This window comes from Mercenaria mercenaria, chromosome 10 (assembly GCF_021730395.1).
Source record: "Mercenaria mercenaria strain notata chromosome 10, MADL_Memer_1, whole genome shotgun sequence".
Lineage (NCBI taxonomy): Eukaryota > Metazoa > Mollusca > Bivalvia > Venerida > Veneridae > Mercenaria > Mercenaria mercenaria.
Window position 1 is genome coordinate 81,269,396 of NC_069370.1, and position 19,076 is coordinate 81,288,471.

Below are 19,076 nucleotides of genomic sequence, written 5' to 3' on the forward strand. Positions count from 1 at the left end.
CTATAGCCTTACCCCTCTTACCATTCCATTTTTATTGCATATTTAGCATTTTTATTTTTCGTTTTCTCGGATATCTGCAGGCCAAGGCCTGCAGTGCCTTATAGAAGCTACGCCACTGGTTGGATGGACAGTAAGGCAAGTCTACTGTGACGTCATTCAGTTTTATGTCATTTGTGATGTCACTTTCAAATCGGACGCGATAGAAAAGTGTAGTGTGTTTTCAAAGCAGTAGTTTTATGGAAATTAATTTTGGAAAGGGTGATATATCGAGGATAAATCTTTGAAATACATGGGAAGGATTTTTAAATCGTAGAATACAGGTTATTTTTTGAGCCATGCGTATGAAAAATGGTGTAATCAACGCATTGTTTCATATGTATGGTGCAATTGGTGCCTGAATATCATCTAGAGTGCCACTGACTTGAGTGTAGTTGTTCGACATAGAACAAAAATGAAGTTGTATTCCGACTGGACGGTGGAAAAATAAATGGGGAATTGATAATTTGTAAATCGGACCTTGGGATACAGCATACAGTTAACTTGGAATTTGCAAGTTGCATGTGAGTAAATTTGTCTTTCTTGCATTTGAAATTTGTTTTGAATATACGAACTGTTCAATCTGTTGATCTTTCAAGGTTTTTCAGTACAAAAACGACGATTATTCATTTTTAAATCCATTTTGAGTTGCTCCCCAAGTAATTCACGTGAACTTTCATGTCCTCCTCCTTTTTAGAGAGTAAACGCCAATGGCGGCCGATTTTTTACAACAGTGAGCTGCCGTTGGAAAAATATATGTGGCATTCATTTAGCAATTCGAGTTCTTAGAGAAAAATTCTTGAAATTCTCGAGGGTGACTTTTTTGTAGTTTAACTAACGCTAGTTACTTTACCGATAGCTGCACCAGTTTTGTCACAGCGCATCCAAGTTGATGTTAACCTATGGGATGGGACAGACTTTAGTATGCTGATTCGGCTAGTTACAGAGGCGATACTGTTACGATGAAAGCCCAAAAAAGGATATCCTGTCGATTTGGTAACTGCTATATCAATTAAATGTAAATGAAAGGTCATTATGTTCCTCATAACTATATACTTTCCGAGTTATCGGCTAAATTACCATAGTACATAGTTACCATGTTTCTTAGTTCAAATACTGTATTTAGTTCAATACATAACTTAATCAAGATCATGCAAATAATGAATTTCAGTCTTGTGAAAGTTGCGTTTTTTTGAAACTTTTTTAGACTTTTTCACCTGCTAAGTTTTATCAGTCTTTTGTAACACCTTACTTTAATCACAAAATTGGTTTACTTCATAGTGTATGCTCAGTTAATAGGTACAAGGAAATAAAATCAGATAGCAATAGTGTATAAAACGCATTATATTTGGGTCAAAATAGCTGTTGCTTTACGCATCAAATATGTTACTGTTTCTCTTACTGCTCGAGTTTGTAAAGACGAGACAGTAACATATACCAAACTGTTCTTGAAATTAGCAAGTAGTCTGACTTAAGCTGAGTAGGATTAAGAAAGATGCAGAAATGTTTCATTTTGATGAAGACAAAAAGATGGCTCGAAGTTTCAGATACTAGACTGAACGGTATTTACGCAAAAACTACTAAATAAACGGATTGATTTAAGAAATAAAAAGGTAAGTTTATGTTATATTTTCATTTGACCACTATAATTCAATTAAAATCGAAAGTATAGCTGGTACCAACATGTATAAACATGTTGAGCTCAGGTATACAATATAGCCGTAGCGAGCGACTAACTTCTACCAACTGTTGGCAACTTTGAAAGATGTAGGCATGGCACCGGCGGGGCTAAGCATGGGAGGGTGTACTTCACCTTCTCCAACTGGTTGGGCTTGCGGGGTGGGGGGGGGGGGGGGGAGCGGAGAGAGAGAGAGATTCCCCGATAAAAATTAAAATATGACATGAAAGACCACATTCTGGTTTATTGCTTTTATATAAAAGACAAAAAATACTTTTTCACTCTGCGATTTACCACTTCGTAATTAGTTATTCTTCCAATAAAGTAAAAATAAACCGCAGTTTGTACGGTATTCCTTTAGGGCCAGCGCTTGCTTCCTGTCAACGAGAAGCGCGAAGGTACGATGGCGAAGCGCGACAGTACGGTGGTGATAACACGACAATACGATGGCGAAGCGCGACAGTACAATGGTGACTGTCCGTCATACTGTCGCACTTCGCCGTCGCACTGCCGCGCTTCACAATCGTAGTGCTGCGCTTCGCCATCGCACTATCGAGCTTCACCATCGTAGTGTCACCATTGTACTGTCGCGCTTCAACATCGTACTGTCGCGCTTCGCCATCGCACTGTCGAAATGTACTAATCCAAAATAGTCTTCGTTGGTCTATGGCTATTTTACATTGTTTACTCGAGGGATAATGAAAATGAATATCAACCGGTAGGGTGTTGTTTAAACGAATATCACCCGACCAAGTGTTATTTATGAAGAAAATTAATCTCTCTGTGGAAAAATAAATATTCTAATATGCTTGTCACTGTTAAACACTCTTACGCTAAAATGACGTCACGTTAACGTGCGATGACGTCAAAGTTTTTGTTGTGACCAAAAAAGAGCGCTTCTATATTTTATCTACTGTTTTAGATTAAGGGCATATTAGAATCAAAAGAGTGTTTTAACATTATTTATACACTCGGGCGGTAATACGTCGTACAAATAATTTCAGTCGGGCTGCGCCCTTGTGCAATTATTACGCCCGACGTATAACCGCCCATCATGCATAAATAGTGAAAAAGCACTCATTTGCTATAAATTATTTTGTTGTTTAATCAGTTCTTATATTTCAAGCCATGAAACATTAAAAGTATATATTGTCAGCTTAAAATAATAAAAAATACACTCTTGTTTAAACTTTTGGGTAAATTTTATACAAAAGTGTTAATTAGGTCTAGAATGCGGTTGTTTGTTTCTGCTTACCCGACCGACCCTGACCCTAAAGTTTAAATTGAAGAAATATATTGGAAAAAATGTAGATCTATGTTATCCAAGATTATTACAAAGTAAATCCAAAACACGTCCCTCCGTTTGACGTCATGCAGACTAAATGAATTCTTTTGCACATGCTTGACAGGAAGGCGACAGTGCGATGGTGAAGTGCAATGGTGTGATTGCGAAGCGCGACACTACGATGGTGAAGCGCGACAGTGCGATGGCGAAGCGCGACACTACGATGGTGCAGCGCGACAGTATGATGGCGAAGCGCGACAGTACAACGGACAGCCACCATCGTACTGTCGCGCTTTGCCATCGTACTGGCGTGTTATCACCATCGTACTATCGCGCTTTGCCATCGTACCGTGGTACTATCGCGCTTTGCGTTGACAGAGAGCCAGGCACTGGCCCTAACAGAACGCAATGAGTTTGGTCCATCAATCATGTTTTACAAAAAATCATAAATTAGATTCATCTTTTGATCATAATATAATACATCATGTCCACCGGCACTATCAATCGTCTACATGTGACGCCACAATAACAAATTCGCGCTGAAGCTCTTAAAAATAAGAGAAAATAAACATCAACAAGGTTCATCAAATTGAAATATGCGCCATTCACAAGATATATTTAATGACAGTATTAAAACGTTTGCACCTAAGGATTTATGTTAAGGGTTTTATAACAATGGCGCTTAAAATGACTTCCTATATGACCATTTTAAAATTTATGCATTTTATTTTTTATAAAAACGAAGAAAAACACGGAATAATGGCATTATAAATCATGGCCTGGGTCTGTCAAAATTAAAGACAATGTATTTTAAAAAGAAGACATGGGATGAATGAAATACTGAACAAGGATAAACATTTTGCCTCTAAGGATTCTGATTTTTAGCATTTTTTTACATTAAATAAAATATGCACATATCCTTTTTGTCTGTACAGAAAGTCTGACCAATAGAGGAATATTCTTTGTACGTCATGTTGAAATTTCCATTTACTGCAATAATATAACTATTATCATTTAAGAAATAATATATAACACGTCCATGATTTAACATACCGAAACACTACGATAAGGTTATACGCATGCGGAATAATTTCACGAGGGTGTAGTCTGAAAGAATTATACACGCTTCGCTTTGTTGATGGTTCTGCTATATATAATTTCGATTTAATATGTATTCTGGACAAACACGTATATGAAAAAGGGAGGCACTACTTTATGGTGCATGTTTGGCGACAAATATAGTAGGTCGACGTGACGTCGACGCGTAACAGTATTTTAACAGTGTTAAAATATGGTAACTAACATGTCTGGCGGAATAACTTAGGAGTGTAAAAACGTCTAGTGACATACAATGAGTGTGAATTAAGTGTACATATCGTTTCGACCTTGAAACGTCTTTCATATAAAGTAGTGGATCAAACATGGTTTCACTCCTTCCCGGCGCTTTTATGGCGCTAAATTATATGTCGACGTGAGGTCAAATTTGCGTGTTTTTAAAGATGTTAATTTCTTTATCGTCTGTTGCATGTTTCTCTAGATATTACCTGAAACAAAAACATAATTGTAAATATGTTAACCTTTTTTTCTGCATGATGATAATGTGTTTTTAATGTCCATATTCTTTTCCATTCCATTACCTCAAATAGATGACCGTTAGAATCTATACATCTATATCACAGGTCAAAATAATTGGATATGATTTATCTGTTAATATCTAATTTGATCATATATAAGAAGGTATTAGAATTATATGTTCCTTTGTGGCAATAATAGAAATGAAGGAATCATTAGCTATAGTCCTTTTCATTTTTTTCCCGCGATCCAAATACATGCATCTAAAATTAAAAGCTACTGATACATTTCTTTTGAATTTTATATATAAAGCTAAAATTTAGACGCCAGGTTTGTTAACAGTGAAAATCACCTTCTACATCCGTTGACCTTTAAGATAACCTATACCCGTCATTTGTGAAACGTTAAGGCCCGCTCGCTTAGCTCAATAGGGAGAGCGCAGATCTAAGGAACGCGGGGTCGTGATTTCGATCCCCTGGCCGGGCGTATGTTCTCCGTGACGTATCAGTCGAAAGTTGAACCTGATGCAGCATCAGATGCGTAAATTTTGTCACGAATCAGTAAATGTCAACCCGTGTCATGCGTTGATCAACGATGATTCATTAAATTAAATATGATATAAATAAAAAGATACACACAGGTGAAATGATTCGAAAAGGTCTCAGATTAACGTTGATGCCTTTAAATATGTGCAACTATCTCAAAAAGGAGAACACGAACCCATACAGTATAGCTTATGTAACTTATGTGACCATATGCTAGGAAATAATCAATGTTCAATGTGAAAAAAATTCATTAGATTTTATTCCTTATGGCGGAAATGTCACTTCCAATAGACTCCCATGATTAGATCTACATTGTTAAATATTAAAGTGACTGGATATTTTTGTAATCCTGAACAGAATTTAGACTCTACTAACATCCTACATTGTACAGCACATTTTGATCCGAGCATATCGAGACATAGAGACATAGTAACATAGAGAGCTAATATTTTTCCCTCCGTGCAAACAGTTTTGGATATGCATGTAAAATTACTTTGTTTGTTCAGGAATGTTCATCATAGCATTTCTAGACAGTACTAGTGGTACTGCTGGCCATTAACTATGGTATTGTATTTTTATTATGGAAACGCACATCTCCTTCACAACCTGTAGTTAGGAGGAAAATGACAAGTTCTGGTGGAGAGCCCCATTCGCCCGTTAAGGTACACGACATTAATTTCACACAGTTTTCCAGGGTTTTTTGTTTTAAAAAACTACTTTTTGCATTGTGTTAGTTAAGGATGTTCAACACCTAATATATTAGACACTACGTACGTCAAAACAGGCAGAGAAAGATCAGTTTTGACAGAAAATACAAGATATAATTTACGGGTAGGGACTATTTTCAAATAATCAGTTTATAGGAACATCGTCCGTCATATTTTGTGTCCGGAACATAACTTAAAAAACATTCATCATATTGGCTTTAAACTTGGGATATAGGTAGGTGGAAATGAGATTATGTGCAAAGCATACAAAGCTCGGTAGGTCAAATGTCAAGAACACAAATGAGATCAAATGTGAAATCTGACATCATATTGTGTGTCCTGGTCATAACTGTTCAGGGTATTGACTTGAAACTTTGAAAATATGGATGTAGTGATACATTACATTTGCACTCCTAATGCTTTTTTTCACTTTAAGTTTCTTGTGCCTTTCTTGTGTCTTGGTATTCCTTCACCGCCGTCGCACATAGTCCCAACCCCACTGACCGCCATTGCACCCCAAGCCTACACTCCCCCACCCCCCAAAAAAAATTATTGTTTTAAATTTTACTTTTTATGTAGATATTATACTGACCACAATGTGTGTTGCAGTGATTGGTAAACAGGTGCAGTAAATATCACAATTAATACTTATTTAAGTGATATTGTTTCCAGTTTTGTGTTAAACAGATTGGTCAAATAAATTATCATGATTTAACTTAGCTTGGCTACATCCTTGCCGCAGTACCGGACTGGACTTTGATCTATACCTTCGGGTATATATTGACCCGCTTTGCGGAGCTCTTATATGCCTTAGTGTCTTTTGATTCTGTAATTTATAGATTCATACTAATATACGTTCGAGTATTTATTAAGTTTGCTAACGAGGTACTAGATATCTTCATACCTCACTGCAATAAATTGTGGACCAATATATACAATCTCATAGTTTCGATCTTAACACCAACATATGAAATCAAAGGTACATGTAGCTTCCAGTTAACATTTTAGGGTAATCATGACATCCTAAGGAAGATTCCAGAAGGAGAAGAGCTAGAACCTGGGATGTGTATTGAAAGAAGTGCTTTTTAACTATGTTATTATGCAAATGTTGCGTAATATATTACATGGATATTTAAACAAATGCTGAAATATTATATTCATCAGTTAGAAATTATGCTCTCATCTGTTGAGGGACTTTCCCATTGTTGGAGCGATGGAGCTCGCCTTTCAGTCCTAGAATTATTTCAAATTGATTTATGCTGTTGTAACTATTTCAGAGACATGCACATAATTTTTCTTTGCGGTGAAAGGTATCAATAAAGAAACGTAAATTCGCTATTAAACACTCAATGAACAATTTAGCGTCCATATTTTTAAGAGTAACTATGAAGTCCTGAGAATGATTCCTGATGGAGCAGAGCTTGAAGCTGGGGTATGTATCATCAGCTTTGATGAATCAAGGACGACAACTCACAGACGTATACTGGATTCAGCAAACATTCCAAACTGTAGAGTACAAGGTCACGTGGTTAGAAGACACGAGCACATTCCTGAACTACCCAGATGTAAAGTGTACCTGATGTGTACAGAGTTTTCTGAAAGGTATTAATAAACTTAATGAAAACAAAATTCATTTTAGTTAAATGCAGAGAAACTGGTTTTGCATTATTGATTTGTTTTAATCTTACTGTATTTAGAACTATGTTTTTCATCAGTTGTTTTAACATTGGAAAGTTTAAACTTATGTAACAATACAAATACTTAACTTTTAACTTTAGTATCAACAGATAACTGTTAGCTCTGGTTACCAAATATGGTGAAAAAAACACTAGTTTCAAATGTTTGGTAACAATACAATTTTATGTCTGCAAATTTGAGGTTTTAAGCAAAAATGCTATTGTAAGTATTTTAATAATACGAAACAAAGTATTTTCTACATTGTTAAAGATCCGTATTACTTATGGTGGAAAGATGCTCACTTACACATACAAATTGCTTGTTTGTGTTGTTTATTTTGTTTGAAATTCCCAAATGTTAAGAATACACGTTCAAATGTTACTCTTAGTTACCATTTCATTTTCAGGCATGTTATAATCGAGGAACCCGGTAAAGGTCTGGGAGATCTTCACAGAACTACATACGACGCAGTCGTAAAACTTGGAGGTATTGTAACTCGGATATTTTATGCTAAAGTAATGCTATATCATCACTTCGATCACATTACTAGCTTTCAAATAAGCTGCCACGTTACCAACAATGAGATAGCGGGGAATCCACAGACAGATGAGTATTCTCTTTGGTGATTGATAAATATAGTACTCTTCATCAGTTTGTTTGATGAGAAGTTGTTTGTAACTTGCGAAGTGCATTAATTTCTGGAGCAGTACCTACAGGCAGTGATGCCATAAGTTTCTGTTAAACAACGGCATACTACAATAAAACAAAGACAAGAATCGAAATAAGCCGAAGTAATAATCTTCAAAAAATTGTGGACCATCACAGTTGCTCAAAGTGAGCTACAGTCTGTTTTCAGAGCCTATGTTTTGCTTACAGGAGATCTGTTTGTCTCTATGAAATCTTGGCCAATTTAGATACAAGGATATCTGGGGTAAGAACTAGGTCAGGTGACCGATACAGGGCTTTCAGGACCCTCATTTTTCTCAGTTAAAATTTCAAAACGATGTTATATAAATAAAGTAAACACATACAAACAGTTATGATTTATAGTTCTCTATATTTCAGGTTGTCTAATAATCCTGTACACAAGAGACCCAGGTTCAAGAAATTTGAAAGATCAGGTCCGATATAACAAGAATATATATTGTGTAACAAATCAGCCGGAACTCTCAGACCTTAACCAAGATGACCGCTTCTTCAGTGTCTATGATAATCTCAGTCATTATCAAAAATCTGAACTAAGGAGAAAGATCACTGAAAATAGGACATAATTCTGAGATAATAATTTTAAATTAATTGTTAAAACTGTTTCACTACAAATCGTTTAACGTTGTGTTTTCTATACACAGTAGCTAGTTTCATTCGTACTTCTTATGGCACGTCGACGGAAAAATAATGCTGAATATTAAATATATATCTGGCGTGTTTAAATGTATTTTCGTGGAATTTTGAATAAGCGTAGCTAAAAATTCATTTTGCATATAATTTACGGAAACATTGTCTACATTACAAACCTGTGTTTTAAGGGATACGAGTAGTTACCTTTTAAAATGTTGGATTATAGTTATGGTATACGGCTTTATCTATTTTAGATACAGGCACTAAGTAGTAGAATGGTGCAATCAAAAATCATTCAGTTCTGAGCATGTTGCTCTGAAGAGCATTTTTGATATCATTGCAATAACTAGCTGAAAGCACAAGGCTTGACATTTTGATAGCAGTTCAAGAAATAATTGCACATTAGAATTTATTATGGAACTCTAGACACAAACACCGCCAATAGAAGTCTGTCTCAATTGTCGCTGATTTTAAAGTGCGTCTGTGTGATTGCAAATTTTGTTTTGAATAAGACGTGACTTCCTACATTTTTCTATTGATTTTATTGAGCTTAGACAAGGATCGTTAAGGAAGAACATGTTAAGGTAGTGGCCCGTAATGACAATTGGAGATTTCCATAGATTTCCACTGGGTTATGAATGTTTCGTATGCGGTTTTGACATGCTCCGGTAGGAACGGGAAGTCAAATACTTGTGTTAGCTACATCATCATCCGAAAAATGCCGAAACGCTATACAAGAATACGTAATCGGACGGAATTTACCTATTGTCAATACAGATTTACTGCCTGGAAAGTATAAAATGGGTTCTTCTGTGCACTGTATTACCTGGATTATTTTTGAAGACTGTCAGCGTTTAGTAAGTGTACGTCTGTTGGTACACGTGAGGCAACGCTTGATTGGCCAGGGACCACAATTCGTCATGACAACTGTGTGTAATCATTTGTTGTGTTTAGTGTTTGCAAGTGCTTTATTGGTTATCACACCGTATATTGTATTATGCCTCGGTTTGATCGATTGGCGAAATCGTAAGTCAATGAAGACATTTTAGTTTTATCCACAACGTGATTTGAATGCACATTGAATTTAAAAAACTTGTTTTGATCCCCAATATTATTATTAATCGAAATCGGTTGTTGTCTACATCATAATTCTTATAGTGGCAGAATCCTATGTTTGTTATATTGAAAAGTACTTTTATATATAACCATAGTTTTAAGTACAGTTGTTTGGCGTCATCATCCTAGCACTTTCAATGTTAGAACAATTCTTCTTGAATACCAGACGGTGATTTCCGGTATTTTCACCGGTGCTGGAAAAAACTCCATCTTACTCCCCGGGGGTGTAAGATGACTTTCGTGCGGAAATGACGTATTGCGAACTACATATATGTAGAACATTTAGATAGTATTTTAAAGTTTATTTCATAAAACGGAGTAAAAATCCAATACCTTGATAGTTCCTCTTTATTCATTTTAGTGTATTTCTCGATTCAAAAAAGATACGTAAGTTTAAAAAAAAATATACATAATTTTACGCTGCAAGTGATAAAACAAAACCGAAAGTAAACATTGTTATTTGTCTTTGTAACGTCATGACGCTTTGTTTAAATACGCTGCTGTAAGTAAATAGTTCTAAATAGAAAGTAATTTCCTTTGTCTTTAATTTTACAATTATTTCTTGAAAATGGTCTGCAAGAAAAAGGATTATATCATTGGCTGTAGGTGAAGAATGGAAATTCCGGCTCTCGGGTAACTGTTTATGCGGTAACTCGGCTGAGTCTCGTTACCTCCTTTAACAGTTACCCTCGAGGCCGGATATTCCCATCTGCACCTACAACCAGTGACAGAATCGTATAACTTTGTTATGATATTGTTTATATTTGTTTTAAAATGTGAGAAAATATTTAATGTTAATGGACCACAATTCTTCATGATTTCATGATTTTTTTTGTATTGTTTACATCTTTTTGTGTCTTGTTGACTTTCTATGAACAGTTACGTATACTGGACAGAATTTGTGCTTTGATAAACGCTTCTAACAGACATATTTAACACAACTGGCGAAACGTTCCTGATCACTGCTGTGTGTACAAATCCCGTATCCAAAAGCCTGTAATGTAAATGACATCGAGTTGTGCATAACTTGTGTAATGACGCAGTTGGCTGAGTTCGTTTGATTATTATTTGAAAGAAATATACATCATCCCTAGAAAACAAACAGTTGAACACGTTAGTCGATCTTTTGTGATGTTGACCTCGGGCAAAGAACTGCAAATCATTCTTACACACAAGTCATTCTTACGCACAGACCAAACACAGATAGAGTAATGGTATAAAGAAAACTGGATAATTCAGTCTTCCAGTATCATAATTGAAAGGTCATACCAGTGAAACTGACATCTGTATTTGTATACAGTATAAAAATGGTAAAATGATTTCACTGTTATTTGAATGCAACATGACGGGATAATCTGTGTTTTATCAGTACCAAAATATAATTCAAATGAATATTGTTCAGTTGCATTGCACATTTGTATTCAGTCTTTGTTTATTTGTTTACAAAGAAATTTAAAGCTACATAGACAGTATAGACTTAGCGAACGCTGTGCTGATAATGTAATGATCTTTGTAAATATTCGTAGATATCTTTTTGTACAGTAGATAAAATCCACAATTCATGCGTTGTTTATGTAGTAACTTTGGGGTTCTAAAAATGTTCTTAACACGTGACTATTAGGTATGTAATGAATATGTCATTTAAATATTGAGTTGTTCGCTTTTTATGCCCCCGAAGGGAGGCATATTAGTTTTCAATTGTCCGTCTGTTCGTTAGTTCGTTCGTTAGTTCGTCACAACGTTAACCTTTTGCATGACGGCACTTTACTCGCGAACCACTGCACCCAGGACCTCCAAACTTCACATGTTGATAGTACTTATTAAGTACACGACCCCTAGTAACTTTGGGGTCACCAGGTCAAAGGTCAAGGTCACAGGGGCCAATGTTAACTTTTTGCATGAAGGCACTTTACTCGCGAACCACTGCACCCAGGACCTTCAAACTTCACATGCTGATAGTACTTATTGAGTACACGACTCCTATTGACTTTGGGTTCACCCGATCAAAGGTCAAGGTCACAGGAGCCAATGTTAACTTTTTTCATGAAGGCACTTTACTCTCGAACTACTGCACCCAGGACCTTCAAACTTCACATGCTGATAGTATTTATTGAGTGCATGACTCCTACTGACTTTGGGGTCACCAGGTTAAAGGTCAAGCTCACAGGGGCCAGTGTTAACTTTTTGCATGAAGGCACTTTACTCGTGAACCACTGCACCCAGGACATTCAAACTTCACATGCTTATAGTACTTATTGAGTACACGACCCCTGTTAACTTTGGGGTCACCAGGTCAAAGGTCAAGGTGCTGCGGGGCATTTGTCACCATTAGTGACAGCTCTTGTTTCTGACTTTCTTCCTAGTAAGTTTTACCATTCTTTTGTAACAACTTTACTTTGTTAAAACACAAAATCAGATTACTTCATAATGTATATACTGTAGTGGAAATGCAGTTAGGGGTTACTGAGGTCACTGTCAGAGGTTTGGGGGGAGGGGTATATAGGAGTGAGCTTGTCGGTCTGTCGGTCGGTCCGTTGGTTTCCATGGTTTCCGGATGATAACTCATGAAAGGCTTGACTTAAATAATTTTTGTACACAAGCGTAATATCAGAAAATACAGGTCAAGTTCGACTTTGGGGCCAGTAGGCCAAAGGTCAAGGTCATAGTGACCCTGAACAGTTAAACGGTTTCCGGATGATAACTTGAAAACGCTTGGGCCTAGGATCATAAATTTTGGTACACAGATGTAACATCATGAAATACAGGCCAAGTAAAACTTTGAGGTTAGTAGGTTAAAGGTCCAGGTCACAGTGACTCGGAACAGTTAAACAGTTTCCGGATGATAACTTTTGAACGCTTGGGTCTATGATCATAAATATTTTGTACACAGGTGTAACATGGTAAAATACAGGTCAAGTTCGATCATGAAAATTGATATGGAGGTTGGTTATGACCAGCAGATGATCCCTAATGATTTTTAGGTCAGTAGGTCACAGGTCAAGGTCAGTGACCCGGAACATTTAAAAGGTTATTGGACAATAACTTCAGAACGCTTGGGACTAGGATCACAAAACTTAATAGGGAGGTTGATCATGACCAGCAGATGACCCGTATTGATTTCGAGTTCAGAAGGTCAAAGGTCAGAGTGACCTGGAACATTTAAACCTTTTCCAGACAATAACTTGAGAACGCTTGGTCCGAGGATCATGAAACTTCATAGGGAGGTTGATCATGACCAGCAGATGACCCTACTGATTTTGAGGTCAGTAGATTAAAGATCAAGCAAGTTCGGCTGTGAAATCTGCTTAGTTCTGTGACAAGGCCATATTGTGGGGGTATAATTCGCCACTCCTGTGACAACTCAAGTTGGAGGAACAACTAATCAGCGAGGAGGATCCATATCACATGTCCAGGAGGACCAATCGTCTCTTCTCGACCAGACTCCATTGAATACAGTTGTGTTTTCTATCATCAGCCGAAATCCAAGCCCAATTTAGGTAGTAAGTTACTGCATTGTATTTTTATCTGCCTCTTAGGGTTAGAAACATCTTCCGCCCCTAATAGGAGTGTCGACCCCGGTATATTGAATACCATTTTCACTATATTCGTTTCAGAAGTAATCGAGAACACCTGCCCTGGACATCGTCTAGTAGGTCCCTGCCCGATACGTAGTAGAGGGTAAAAAGCCCATTGAACTGTCCCTCCAGCAGAGGTAATCTGAACGGGGATCCCGGGGTCGGTTAGTAGTGGTTATTTCGCACCCCACCTACACAGTTTGCGGACTGCGGGAAAGTGCAATTTGCCGCTACGGCTGTAACGGCCAGTATTTTTGGTTTATTCATTTGACTTTTAAATTCTATTTTCTATGATTAATCATCCTCGACAAAAGAAATTGTTTTGTCGTTTGATTTTTTGTTTGTTTAAGCCCCGCGCATGGAAAACGTGTCAAGCCGAAAGCAATTTCATTTAACGCAGGACAGGAAATTCCGATAACAACAGCCGGTGAATTGGAATATTTCTGAATTATTGAAAATGTTATTCCATCCTATTCTATTCAAAGATAGAAAACAGTTGGTGTACTATTTCTTTTAGTTAATTCCAGGAAGGTATATTTCCCTGTATCAGGAAATTATTATATTTGGTGTACATCAAAGGCCAAAAAGAATAAACATTAATGAGAGGGTTGGGGGGTAATTTCTGTTGTTGTGGTTTCCTAAATTCAAGGAAATAAAAGCAAAACGTTGAGTATTTCAAAACTTCCTGTTGTTGAAATTTCCTCAAATCAAGGAAATAAAAGCAAAACTTGAGTATTTCAAAACACAGATATATCAGCTTAATACTTTATACATCTAAGGTTATGGCTGAGAAGGTAGTACCCCTAGCAGCAATGGAAAATCCCCATATAACGTTGGTGGGGCTGGGCCTCGATTGGGATTTTATCCGCCTATATGGGGATTTGGGTGGCCCTCACCGGGAGGGGTAGCCCCTCAGACACCAGGCATGACAGACAATAGGGGGTTTGGATATTGGTCCCCAGGGGAACTAGCCCCTTACACACCAGGTATGACAGCCAGTAGGGAATATGGATATTTTTCCCCAGGAGATGTAGCCCCTCACACACCCGGCGTGGCGGCAGAAAGGGGGCATGGGTGGTTTTCACCAGGAAGAGTAGTCTCCCACACACCATACAATGCAGCCTCTTATGATAGGCCGCCTGTGGCAACAGTGCCGACTGCACCCCTGGTAACAGTCTCCAAGCCATGTTCATAATCTCCCAAATCTCTCAGAAACACACCATGGGTATCCCATGCCTTCACGTGTAACTCCCCATGCAAGCACAGAATCTTATGACCTTGGGACTGACTGGTCAGACAGTTCGTTCCTGTTCAGTGAAAGGTTTTCTGAGAACATTTAAGTACTGAAGAGGGAAAACCAGGAAGTTAAATGGTAGAATAGCTCTGGAGAAACAAAATAAGTCTCTGGGAGATAAATTGGCATGTTGGAAAAATATTCAGATGACATTGTTGAGTTTGGTTTAAAGGAATTTAAGGCAGATGAAGAAAGTATAGGCGCCCTAAAATCAGAAATTAAATTTCTTAAAGAATATTTTGCAAGGGGGAGTGTGCTAAGGGTGGAAGCCTCCTTACACCCCTCCAATTCCGATAATTTCCCAGAAATGCGGAAGGTAGTTTTATCAACGGAAAGGGGATGTTTTATATAGTTTGTAAACCAGTTTATTTCGCATGTTTCTTATATTTTGATTTTTGTCAAATTTTCGTTAATGTTATTTGGCACCGGGTTTAACTCGGCATCTCCTGAAATTGCAAGAAAAATAGTGACAGAGAGATATATAATATGCAAAAACCGTTATAATTTAGCTAGGAAGAACGCTTGAATTGTATATTCTATTTTCGGGGAAAGCCGGTGTATGCCGGTGCATGGTAAAACCAGAGATGGTGGCTATGACACGTAAGAAGTACAACTACAAACAAAAAATTAATAGTTGTAAAAATAGTAAAAATAATTAATTTTGCTACATTTTTAGCTCATCTAAGCCAAAGACTCATGGTGAGCTTTTGTGACAGCTCAATGTCCGTTGTCCGTCGTGCGTGCGTGCGTCAACATTTTTTAAAAATAAATCTTCTTTTTTTGAAAACCCCTAGACAGAGTTACATCAATTTTTACAGGAATGATCCTTGGGTGGTCCCCTTTCAAATTGTTCAAAGAATTGAATTCCATGCAGAACTCTGGTTGCAATGGCAATCGAAAGGAAAAACTTTAAAAATCTTCCTGTCAACAACCACAAGGCGTAGAGCCTTGATATTTGGCATGTTACATCATTTAATGGTCCTCTATAAAAAAAAATTCAAATTATGCCTCTGGGATAAAAAGAGGCCCCGTCCCGAGGGTTCCATGTTTTCCATATACTTATATAGGAAAAAACTTTAAAAATCTTCTTGTCTTAAACCACAAGACCTTGGCCTTTGATATATGGTATGTAGCATTAACTTGATGTTCTCTACCAAAATTCTTCAAATTATTACCCTGGAGTGAAAAGAGGCCCTGCCCTGGGAGGATCTTAAGTTTTACATAGACTTATATAGGAAAAAAATTCAAAAATATTCTTGCCTGAAATTGCAAGGCCTATGCTTTTGATATTTGATATGTTGCATTGCTTTGTGGTCCTTTACCAAAGTTGCTCAAATTATGCCCCTAGGGGAAGAAGAGGCCCTGCGCTGGGGGTCCCAAATTTAACATAGACTTTTATAGGGAAAAAATCTTCCTGTCTGAAATTTCAAGGCCTAGGCCCTTGATATTTGGTATGTAGCGTTGCTTAGTGGATGTCTAACAAGATTGTTATTAAATTAAATTTTTCCCCTGGGGTGAAAAGAGGCCCCGCCCTGGGGGTGACTTGTTATATGAGTTATATAGGAATAAATACCTCAAAAATCATCAGGTCGTATTTCCTAGACTGTTAAATTAATTTATAATTACCTGATGACCACAAGTGATTAGAGGTCACCTGACTGATCTTGACCTACTGACCTACTTTCTTGTTTTTTTTAAGATACAGCCTTGAAATATGAATGACATGTACAGTTTAGCACACCGATCGTAAAACTGACTTTCATTGACCATGAATATGACATTCTGACCTACTTTCTAATATTTTAGCATCAGTTTGCCATTTTAAACATGTGGCTCACATTACTCAGGTGAGCGATTCAGGGTCATCATGACCCTCTTGTTCTTTATGTACAATTGTGTACGAAATAAGATAAATGAAGAAGTGATTTGCAAGCATGATAAAGATATACGATTTTGAGAGCCGCTGTAATCTCATATGAAATAACCCTTTAGCCGATCTATATGAAATGGGTGATTATAATGAAAAAGAGAACGGGACAATACATGTAACAGTAAGCTAACAATTTTGGAAACACACAAGACTTAGCAAGGGGACTTGAGAGGATAAATTAAAAATATCTAAAATTGACAGACGGATTGATTTAAGAAATAAACAGGTAAGGCTTTGATCACTGTAATTCAATTAAAATCGAAAGTAGAGCTAAAATAACATGTTGACCTTTACACACTAGATCTATGCTGGATACATCTTGTATATGATTAGGAGAGGTTCAGCAGTCACGAACCATGAATAAAAGCCGTTTAAGAAGTGGTGATCATTAGATCCACCTAACCCCCGCTCCTTTTCCCATCCAGACACATCCGGCTGGCATGCTTTTTTGCAGCCTAAGTTAAGGCTCATTTTAGACAAAATTTTCGGTTTGCTTTGCTTAGTAAGAGGTCATATTTTGGATAATCGTATAATGTTTTAACTCTGTCTCATACGTCAGATTGCAACAACTAGAAATATACTGCAGTATGTTCTCGAGTGGGACACATGTCTTATAAACTCCGCCTTTTTAGACTAAAAATCGATCTGCTCATGTTGCACGTACATGCATGAAAAAAAAATCGAATCTGGTGCGCAAATATGTTCTGTCTCAAATTACAGAGATAAAAGAACAAAATCTGTAAAAAGACCCTTTGGAAGCAAAGAATGCAACATAGCAGAATAGTAGCAGACTCGATTTGATCGAGACTGTTCATGAATGGTAATGAAATAGGCAACGCTTCTCACGTTTCCAAGCACCGGCTTAAGCGGAACTTTATTATACATCAACTGAATGGTCCCCAAACATAGATAAGAGAAATTGTATATTATCAGAAATTATTGTAATAATCCTAAATCGTTTAATATGTTCTTATATTTGCTATTATTGACCAAATCTTCCTTACAGATTGTGAAAATACATTGTCACAGTTGCAGCCTACTTTAAGGTGTTTATCAGTACGGCTGTATACATTTTTACACTTCAAAATACAACTTTTATTACAGTAAAACGCCATATATCATTAGGGTACAAAATAAGCTTTTTAGAAATTATACATTTTAGATTACTATTGCACAAAATACAATTTTTGTTATAGTAACTTGAGTAAGACATCCTGTATCATAAGCGCATGAAATAAAACATGTTTCAATAAAACTCTTCATGGAATACAACATTTATTACAGTAGGACACGCTAAATTATTTGGGCACAGAATAAACATGTTTCAATAATACACTTCAGTTTACAATGCAAAATGTTACAATGATAATACACTTTAGGTTATTATTGGACAGAATACAATTTGATTACAGTAGAACACTCAAGATTATCAGATCATTAGGTTATTTTTAACAGCCAAAATTCTGTTATTTAAAAAGTACATGTAGTTTCATATAAAACATTGTTAATGTAGTCTTTGCAAAAGCCATAGAGTTTGAATGTTGATATCTATATGCTTTGTGAAATAAAATATATGTACTCCCGCTCCGAACTTCTAAAAATACAACAAAAAGTGTAAGAACAAAGACATTGGCCCCTGAACACCTGAAATTCGATAATAATCTTCTACTAAGTTCTTTAAACAATCGGTACGAAATAAGATTATATTAAAGGCGGAGGCAAGTATTCAAAAATAAGCAGTGGGGGACAAATGTCCAGCAGTACGCATTGGTAGGGGTAATGGGGGAGGGAGGGGGGAATGTCCGAATCATGCAAAAATGTCGGCCCGTATCATCCTTGAATGAAACCTGAATGAAATGACCAGGATAAATAAACTTTTGCAAAAACATTTAAAAAATCAAGTTGTAAAATGTCTTTTCGCAGAGGTGTCTTTGTATTATTATATGATGAAAAAAAATGTTAAAACCAAATATAAGTTACAATAGATAAAAGATAAATACATTAGAGAGGACCTCTGCTTCTCATGTCATTGTACTATATTTTTTTTTTTGAATGGTTTAACGTCGCGCCGACACAATTATAGGCCATATGGCGACTTTCCAGCTTTTTGATGCATTATTTCATCACGAGCGGGCACCTGGGTAGAACCACTGACCTTCCGTAAGCCAGCTGTGTACTAAAACAATTTATCAAGTTATGGCAGTACAAAGGGGAAAAAGCGATAGACAGAGGAAAAAAAACATATTTAATGCTTACGCGCCAGTGATTTTGTTTACTTAAGTTGTTATTAGAAATACTAATTCTTTCATTATTGTATGTAAGC

At 36.7% G+C, this 19,076-nt stretch overlaps 1 protein-coding gene across 1 annotated transcript in view; it reads left to right on the plus strand.

The window, feature by feature from the left end:
* The window catches only part of LOC123561038 (uncharacterized), a 29,559-nt gene extending 20,576 nt beyond the window's left edge, over window positions 1-8,983 (plus strand). The window contains exon 8 of the mRNA XM_053516629.1: window positions 8,566-8,983. Coding sequence (XP_053372604.1) covers window positions 8,566-8,771 — 206 coding nt within the window. The 3' untranslated portion in view covers window positions 8,772-8,983. The remainder of the gene's footprint in view (window positions 1-8,565) is intronic.
* Window positions 8,984-19,076: the final 10,093 nt, after the last annotated feature.